This window comes from Athene noctua, chromosome 15 (assembly GCF_965140245.1).
Source record: "Athene noctua chromosome 15, bAthNoc1.hap1.1, whole genome shotgun sequence".
NCBI lineage: Eukaryota > Metazoa > Chordata > Aves > Strigiformes > Strigidae > Athene > Athene noctua.
Window position 1 is genome coordinate 3897976 of NC_134051.1, and position 9855 is coordinate 3907830.

The 9855-nt window shown below is 50.3% G+C and overlaps 1 protein-coding gene across 3 annotated transcripts in view; it reads left to right on the forward strand.

Annotated features, from left to right (window-relative positions):
- Window positions 1–4730, forward strand: part of CREBBP (CREB binding lysine acetyltransferase) — a 96377-nt gene extending 91647 nt beyond the window's left edge. For all 3 annotated transcript variants that reach the window (XM_074919812.1, XM_074919813.1, XM_074919814.1), the window contains one exon: window positions 1553–4730. In XM_074919812.1, coding sequence (XP_074775913.1) covers window positions 1553–3724 — 2172 coding nt within the window. In that variant the 3' untranslated portion in view covers window positions 3725–4730. The remainder of the gene's footprint in view (window positions 1–1552) is intronic.
- Window positions 4731–9855: the final 5125 nt, after the last annotated feature.

Below are 9855 nucleotides of genomic sequence, written 5' to 3' on the forward strand. Positions count from 1 at the left end.
CTGACTCTTAAGGGAAGGTGACTACCACAATGGGGTGCCTCTTCTAGAATAAGTACTTTTAGTTTCTCGACACGGAAAGCACCAATACTGTGGAATGGCTGCTGCTGCATCATTTTTTCCACTGTAGCTCCTCTGCATAGACAATATTTTAACTTAATTTTAAAGAACTTTATGACTGGGTAGTAGGGTGTGACCGCGTCAGACAAATCTGAATCTGCAGGGCATTAGCTCATCCATGTTAAACAGATGTCCACGAGAGAAGTTAGCGTTCATTCTGCAGGGTAGTTTTTGTTCTGCTTTATACGTGGCGCTTCGTGTTGTACGGAGCACAGCTGGGTGCGTGTCCAGGCTCCTGCAGAACTGGGTAAGGAGGCTGCTGCAAATCTTCATCACTGTCTCTTCGGCCCGACATTAGTGATTACCTGCCCTTCAGATCAGACCAAATAATTGCTTCCTAACCTGGCTCAATGCTTTTAACGACTAGTCCTTTTACAGCTTAGATCACTTCTGCTGAGCTATGTTAGAGGGCAATTATGCATGGAGTTATACCAGTGGACTTGAGGAGAAGGTAGCCTCTAGAGGGCTTGTGATGACCTCTGGCTGTAGCTGAACACAAAAAAAAAAGAGTAAGTGCAGCCTAGTTTTTACACTGCAAGTTATTGCCAGGTTTGTAGTGGAAGAGTCTTAATTAATCCCTCTGAGGAAAGCATTGAACAGGGCTTCATGAGGCAAGACTGCAGGAAATGGATCGTACACACTAGGGGAAATTAAATGGTGGAAGGAGGTATGGCCTCTGGGTTTCTTCTGGGCACTTCTGTATAAGGGAGTGCCTTTCCTCCGGTAAAAAAGGACAGGGCATTGAAAATGGGGGGGGTGAGCAGGTTCTCAGATAAGTGTCTGTCTTAGCATGAAACTTGTGCTTGATTTGAGGGTTGTTCTAGAGATTTTTAAAAAATACATATTTCAGAGTAGTAATAATTAGTCAGTAATTACACTAAGAATAGCTAAATGGAGAGCCAAACTACTTTTTAGGCAGTGAGAGTAGGTTTGTCTTACTGTTTATGAGGTTTTGGCCCTCCTTATGTAGGCACCCCAGTAGACATCACAGAAAAGTAAACATTTCTGTCATCAAAAGGGAAAAATAAAACAAAAAAGCATTTCCTGCAAGACTTTTTCATGTAATAAATGAAGACACAATTACAGCCTCTATTTGCATTGTTAGCCACTGTAGTGAAGACTTGTGACTGCAGGCTGGCTTTGCTGAGATGGGCAGAAGCCCCACCAGCTGCCAGCACTCGCTGCCCCACACTGTCCCCTCCCGCTGCCTCTTGTGCAGCCTCTTCTCCGTCCGGGTGTACCGGTGTGAGTTGAAACTGGCAGCTGTTCACAGCGCGTGGCTGTTTCTCTGTGTGTTTGTACCCACTGAAACCAAAAGTGTGCTTCCACACGGGGCTCGTGCTGCTCACCGAGCGCCGCTCTTACTCTTCTGCTCTTTGTCTGGTGTGGTTAGTGCTCTGTAGACAACTCAACTCTGGCTTTTCTTTGCCTTCAGGACTACGACCTCTGCATTAACTGCTACAACACTAAGAGCCATGACCACAAGATGGTTAAGTGGGGCCTGGGTCTGGATGATGAGAGCAACAGCCAAGGAGAGCAGCAGTCAAAGAGCCCCCAGGAGTCGCGACGACTGAGCATCCAGCGCTGCATTCAGTCCCTTGTCCACGCCTGTCAGTGCCGCAATGCAAACTGCTCATTGCCATCCTGCCAGAAGATGAAACGGGTTGTCCAGCACACCAAGGGCTGCAAGCGCAAGACCAACGGTGGCTGTCCGGTGTGCAAACAGCTCATAGCTCTGTGCTGCTACCATGCCAAACACTGCCAAGAGAACAAATGCCCTGTGCCATTCTGTCTCAATATCAAACACAAACTTCGACAGCAGCAGATCCAGCATCGCCTGCAGCAGGCTCAGCTCATGCGCAGAAGGATGGCTACCATGAACACCCGAAACGTGCCTCAGCAAAGTTTGCCTTCTCCTACCTCAGCAACGCCTGGTACCCCTACACAGCAGCCAAGTACACCGCAAACACCACAGCCTCCTCCCCAGCCCCAGCCTTCCCCTGTAAGTATGTCACCGGCTGGCTTTCCCAGTGTGTCGAGAACTCAGCCCCCTACTACTGTTTCAACAGGAAAACCTGCAAACCCGGTTTCTGCACCTCCACCTCCGGCTCAGCCTCCGCCGGCCGCAGTGGAAGCAGCCCGGCAGATCGAGAGAGAAGCTGCCCAGCAGCAGCAGCAGCTCTACAGGGTCAACAACATTAACAATGGTTTGCCTCCTGGTCGCCCAGGACTAGTAAACCCAACGGTGGGTTCAGTGAACCAGATGCAGCAAGTCAGCATGAATGTACCCCGGCCCAACCCCGTGAGCGGCCCAGTGATGTCCAACATGCAGCCTGGACAGTGGCAGTCCCCGCCGATGCCGCAGCAGCAGCCGATGCAGCCAGGAATGGCGAGACCGGTGATGCCGATGGCGACGCCGCAAGCCGTGGCTGGGCCAAGGATGCCGGGCGTGCAGCAGCCGCCACGGAGCATCCCCCCGAACGCACTTCAGGACTTACTGAGGACCTTGAAATCACCCAGTTCTCCGCAGCAGCAACAGCAGGTTCTTAATATCCTTAAATCCAACCCTCAGCTTATGGCAGCTTTTATAAAGCAAAGAACAGCCAAATACGTGGCTAACCAGCCTGGGATGCAGCCGCAAGCAGGCATCCAGCCCCAGCCCGGGATGCAGCAGCCGCAGACCGGCATGCAACAGCCAGGCATGCATGCCCAGGCAGGATTGCAGAACATGAACGCGATGCAAGCAGGAGTGCAGAGACCGAGCGTTCCTCCCCAGCAGCAAGGGATAGGAGCGATGAATCCCCAGGGACAAGCGATAAACATTATGAACCCCGGCCACAACCCCAGCATGGCCAACATGAGTCCGCAGTACAGAGAGATACTGAGGCGGCAGTTACTGCAGCAGCAGCAGCAACAGCAGCAGCAGCAGCAAGGAGGGGCTGGCATGGCAGGAGGGATGGCAGGGCATAACCAGTTCCAGCAGCCTCAAGGACCGGGAGGTTACCCTCAAGCCATGCAGCAGCAGCGGATGCAACAGCATATATCGATACAGGGGGGTTCCATGGGACAGATGGCTCAGATGGGGCAGCTGAACCAGATGGGCCAGCCCGGCATGGGGGCGGACGGCACGCCCAACATCCAGCAAGCGCTGCAGCAGCGGATCCTGCAACAGCAGCAGATGAAACAGCAGATAGGGTCCCCCGGGCAGCCCAACCCCATGAGCCCACAGCAGCACATGCTCTCAGGACAACCGCAGGCGTCTCATCTCCCTGGCCAGCAGATCGCCACCTCCCTCAGCAACCAGGTGCGGTCCCCAGCACCCGTTCAGTCTCCCCGTCCCCAGTCCCAGCCACCACATTCCAGCCCGTCACCCAGGATACAGCCCCAACCATCACCTCACCACGTCTCTCCCCAGACTGGTTCCCCCCACCCAGGACTCGCAGTTACTATGGCTAGCTCCATGGATCAGGGACACTTGGGCAACCCAGAACAGAGTGCAATGCTTCCACAACTAAACACCCCGAACAGGAGTGCGTTGTCTAACGAATTGTCTCTGGTCGGTGACACCACCGGGGACACATTAGAAAAATTTGTGGAGGGTTTGTAGCATTATGGGAGCATCACTTTTTTTTTTTCTTTCGTGTTCTTGGACATTTTGTACTGAAAATTCAGACATCTGGGTTGTTTTGAATCCTAGATGGAACTGCTGCTTCCTACACATGGAAGAATGAATTGCTGTTTAAAAAAAAAAAAAAAAAAAAAAACAATACAAAGAATATATTTTTTTGTTAAAGCCAGGCGGTTAAAATATCTGGTCTCTTTTGTGGGTTTTTTTGGTTTTTATTTTTTTGTTGCTGTTGACTCATACCTTTTTTTTAATGGGGAAAACAAGTTCATTATATTCATATTTTTTATTTGTATTTTCAAGACTTTAAACATTTGCGTTTAAAAGAAGAAAAAAATAATATTCAGAAACTGTTTCCTGAAATAATGCAACATTATAATGTATCCCGGTAACTTTGACACGTTGCTGGAAGATTTTTTTTCTATAGTGAACTCTGCAGGCATTTGAAGTATTACCCCTGGAAAGATAGGAATTGACTCTTGCACACAAAAACACACATTGGCCAATGCCAAAATCCTTGTCTTGCAGATGTAGAAATTGTTGCTTTGTTTCTCTGATAAAACTGGTTTTAGATGAAAATAGGGATGATCACTCTTAGACCGTGCTGATTTGAATAGAGAAGAAGCATTCTTTTCTTTCTTTCTTCTGTGTGAAACTTGAAATGAGGAAAAGCAATTCTAGTGTAAATCATGCAAGCGCTATAATTACTATAAATAAGAAAATCCAAGAAGATTCAATCACTGTATAGAATGGTAAAAAAAACAACAAACTCATTTCTTACTTATAATATCATATTGTTAAATAAACTGTGTGCAACAGACAAAAAGGGTGGTCCTTCTTGAATTCATGTACATGGTATTAACACTTAGTGTTTGGGTTTTTTGTTATGAAAATGCTGTTTTCAACATTGTATTTGGACTATGCATGTCTTTTTTCCATTGTATATAAAGTATTGCTTAAAATTGATATAAATTACTGAAGTTTTTAACATGTATTCTGTTCTTTAAAATCCATGTAAGAATGTTTAAGGTTTTTATTTATTTATATATTTTTTGATCATGTTCTTTGTAAGACATAGCTATGAATATTCACTCATTACACAGAGCAGCCAGAGGCATCGATAGGAGTGGCACGATACATGGAGTATTGTAGGTAGCATGTCTGTTTTACAACACCCTTTAGCGATTGTTTCCTTTTCGGGGAGGGAGAGGAGAGGGGAATGGTTCCCATACATGGAATATTTGCAGGTGTTCATCCATAAGGGTTAACTGGAATAAATTATTAATAGCCGTTGCTTTTTAAAAACTGCATTTATTTAGAGAAGGATCACCAATGAAAGGAAAATAGAGAGTATTGAGTTAATTCTAGGCTAATTTATTTAGTCTACAGTAAAATATGAACCTATTGACTTTAACACTATTTTTCTGCTGTTAACTCTGAGTCTAGATTTGAGGGTTTTCTGTGGAATAAAAAATAACAAATCATGTACATGTTCCCTTTAATATCCTGTCACCATGCCCTCATGTTCCTGGGATACTTGCCCCTCCTCCCCACAGTGAATTGCTTTCTTGGAGTTAAAAAGTCCAGGGAAATTTTCCCAGCATAGGTATGAGCTTAAAACCACGACTAGCCTAAAATGCCATTACTCAGATCTTGAGGCTTCTCGATGACGTGCAACTGGCATGGGATTTGCAGCAAACCCAGCAAGGTATCCCGCCCGGCCGCTGCTGCCACTCCCACGGGGAGCGCCGGGCACACTTGGCTTTTCACAATAAGTTAGTGCTTCCTCCAGCCTTACGTTTTTATAGGAACAGTGTTGGGGGAGGATGGGGGGAGAAGAGCAAAGGATTTATCTCAACTTTTATCCCCATACTGTGACAATAGTAGTGTGCTGCTGCTGCACTACTTCATTCTTTTTTAATTGTAGAGGGTCTCTGCTTAAACTTTTCTTGCAAACTTTTAACTATTGTACCTTTTTCACCACCATCGAATTCATTGCCCACACAGTTGTCTTCAGCAATTCAAGATGTCAAAATTTGGGGCTGGGGTGAGGTCAGTGAACACTAACCCAAAGCTTGTCCAAAAGAAATTGCTGTAAAAAAAAAAAAAAAAAAAAAAAAGATGGAAAGCCCTGATGCTGTGTCTCATGCTGTGTACTTAAAAGAGGAAAAATACTATATTTGTGATCAAAAAGAGGAAACTTGAAATGTGCTGGTGTTTCTAATAAAAGCTGGTAAAACTGCTTGGATTGAAGGATGGTTCCACTTGGCTGCTGCCCACTAGGATCAGCGAAGCCTGACACGCAGGGTCCAGATCACTGCACTCAGTCTTGCTAATACCTTTAAGTTGTGTCCAGTTTAAAAACGTCAGCACCACGTCTGGATTTGGATAAACAGTCCCGTTTGGAGCACAGCGAGGTCCTGTGGCTCTCGGGCTGCAGCTCACTTGGGTTCCTGCTGCTGGGGATGAGTGGAAAAAAAAACAAAAACCAACCTGATGGGAAGTAAATACCAGAATATCTTTAAGTACAACCTGCAGTATGGTGAGAGCATGGAGCAAGGCATAGATTTAAATCTGATAATCCCAGTTTGCTGGAGCAATTGTTCTAGATAAGTGGGTGTTTTACCAGGGCAAGAAGGGAAGTGCACGGCTGAAGTGAAACATGAGGAGGGGCTGGGCTTGGTGTACAGACCCTACAGTCTGGGGGGGCTTAGCTCCAGTCTCCTTTGAGTGTTGACAGGAAATTCAGTGTGTCTGAAGGCTGGACGGGCATCTGATTTTTTAGATCCTTGCCTGTGTTTTGATGGGTGAGGTACTGGCAGTAAGAAACAGCATCCAAGAAACACAAGAATTCATAAGGCAACAATGCACTGGAGATCGGTGCAGGATCTTTATCGCCAGAGGGGGTGGCTAAGAACTTCCCCCTTTCTGAATTCTGGAGGGGAAGAAGGTGCTTAAATCTGAACAGTTTGATTCTCTGCTACTCTTTCCTTCACCTGTCCCCTGCGCTCCATTCTCTGCTGCTGGCTCTCCTGACTTCTACCACCACTGCTACCGCAGCAGGCTCCAAGCATGTTTCTTGCTGCAGACACATCAGCTGAGCTTCTTGGTTGTTCGTTGATGTCCTGCCGGGCCAGAGCTCTGCCCACAGCACATATGTAAGCGCTCCCTGCTCTGGTCTTCCACCTGGCCGCATTAGAGCGGAGAGGTGAGGGTCTGACTGCAGCAGCAGGCTGAGGAAGAGGAGCTCTCCTGTCGGGGCTGCAGCAGGTGACAGGCGCTGGGGACAGTAACCCCGTTTGGTCGCTGTGTCTGAAGCCAGAAGTGGTACATGTCTGCAGCTGTAGCAGCGTACAGCAGTAAGTGAAAGCAGTTAACGGCTTACAAGGGGATCTGGGCGCACACCGGGTGCTTCTTCCAAAGCAAATGACAGCCTGCGGCTTTCTCAGTGCAATGAAGATCTAGCAGCCACTCTGGAGCACGGCAGAGCACGCAGGTTGCTGCGTGGGGGCAATCTGTCCTTCCCTGCACTTACTTTCTACGGCTGGGAAGGTAAAATGGGAGCGGGGTGATTCTGCCACCCTCAGCATGCCGTCAGGGCAGCAATGGAAGCCAGTCGGTGCCAACCACCGGATCATCGACACGAGCCTGGACAGAGGGGAGGATTTGTACCAGATCCCCTGCGGCACCCAAGACTTCCCTGCAGGAACACGCTTCATGGCTAAATGGTCAAAGCACACCCAAGGCAGGAGGGTGACACAGCACAAGGTGAGGTGAGAGGAGGATTCAGGTGTTTCACAGCAGGTACAGGAGCTCCAGGAGCCTACTGTGGCAGAGCAGTGCTCAGGAGTGCTGTGGGATCAGCTGGAGGTAGTGGCGAATGCAGCAGCAGGAGGGAAGTGTTTGAAACAGGCTCAGAGTCATTTTGGGTTTGGCTGCAGCACAGGGAATCCGGAGGAGGGGCTGGAGTTGGTTCCAGGTGGAAACCCAGCAGAAGGGTGCCAGAGAGATGCAAAGGCTTGCACTGGGTTTGTTGCATTTAATCCATAACACCCAGCACTGCACAAACCCCACAGCATGCAATTGTTTCTTTGGTGCAGAGCAACATGTGGATCAGCATAGTCCCACGATAAGTTGCAAACAGAAGTGAATTGCACGTGTAGCCTTTCCCATGAGCTCCCCTGAGCCTGGGAATTACAAATCTGTCTCTGCTAGGTGATCACAGTTCCCTTCTGAAGACCCTCATCTCCTCTGTCTGGAAGTGGTTAGTGCTCACATGAAATGAGACCTGTTCGATCTCTTCACTTCAGCCACAACAACCCCCAGCAGCACTATAGGCTTGGGGAGGAGTGGCTGGAGAGCTGCCAGTCAGAGAGGGACCTGGGGGGGATTGGTAATAAGCCAGCAGTGTGCCCAGGTGGCCAAGAAGGCCAATGGCATCCTGGCTTGTGTCAGCAATAGCGTGGCCAGCAGGGACAGGGAAGGGATCTGAGCCCTGGGCTCGGCACTGGGGAGGCCGCCCCTCGATGAGTGGGTTCAGTTTTGGGCCCCTCACCCCAAAAAGGCCATTGAATGACTCGAGCGTGGCCAGAGAAGGGCAACGGAGCTGGGGCAGGGTCTGGAGCACAGGTCTGCTGGGGAGCGGCTGGGGGAACTGGGGGGGTTTAGTCTGGAGAAGAGGAGGCTGAGGGGAGACCTCCTGGGCCTCTGCAACTCCCTGCCAGGAGGGTGCAGAGAGGGGGGATGAGTCTCTTGAACCAAGGAACAAGCACCAGGACAAGAGGGAATGGCTTCAAGCTGCCCAGGGCAGGGTCAGGCTGGCTCTGAGGAAGGATTTCTGTGCAGAAGGGGCTGTTGGGCGTTGGAATGGGCTGCCCAGGACAGGGGGGGAGTCCCCATCCCTGGAGGGGTTGAAGAGTCAGGTTGACCCAGCACTGAGGGATCTGGTGGAGTTGGGGTCTGTCAATGTTGGGTTGATGGTTGGACTGGAGGATCTTCAAGGTCTTTTCCACCCTAGACAATACTGTGATTCTTATTTTTAGCTGTGGTGTTCATTAAGGCCAGGCTCTGCTCTCACACACATTCCAAATTCAGCTTTCAGCAGTGGTTTATTTCCTCTCATTCCTACCCCATCCTAAAACCTTTCTCTAATAATTCAGCCCTTTAGGTCTCGATGATTTACACTCACATCAGCCCCAGGAGATGAGGAATGTAAAGGAAACAGGAAAACGAGATATTAAGCAATTTGTCTAAAGTTGGGCAGGGGAGTGTGGCCAAGGCGCAGCACCTGGGGCCTTCCTAAGGGCTGCTGGGGAAGCTGGGAGAGATGTGGCGCACCGAGCTCTGCCAGCCTCGATAGCCGAGCTCCTGCTACCTGAAACGGGCTCCCTGCAGCAAATTCTGGGTCATTAAGTGTGAGATACCCCACGGGCGTCTGTGCAGGGAGAGGTGGGTAGATTTGTAACCTGCCTCTGGCTCTCCATTCCTGACAAGTCCTTGGTATAGAAGAAACATGGAAGGGATTTTAACTGTCAAAACAGGAAAGTTCTGGAAGTGGTGTCCGGGACTTGGTGTCTGCAGTTACAGCCTCTGTTGCAAGCCCTGACAACCCGCAGCAGAAAGGGCCCCTGGCACGGGCTTAGGATCTGCTTCGCCGATACTGAAGTGGGGCAACCCGAGCTGGGCCGAGCAAGGAGGGACTCGGCGTGGAGCCGCTGCGAGCCCGCGCCGGGGGAGGTGGGTTTCCTGGAGGAGCTCGGGCAGAGCCTGAAGCGTGAAACTTCTCAGGCCCATGAGCCGGCACCAAATGGTGGCTGCGCCTGGCGGTGCCCGCGGGAAGGGGAAAAGCGATCTGACGGGTGGAGGCGGCGCGGGGCAGCGGGGCTGCTCCCCGCGCCGTGAGGACGGGGCCGGTGGGCGCACCCCGGCTGGGGGGTCGGGCCGAGCAGGCCCCGCCGCGGCGGGCTGGGGGGAGGTGTGGGGGGGGTGTGAGTGTGTGAGTGTGTGAGTGTGTGTATATCTGTGCGCGCGCGCGCGCATCACGTGGTGGCCGCGGGCGGGGGAGGCGCGCGCCCCGCCCCGTGACGTCATCGCCAGGCGCCGGCGGCGGGGTC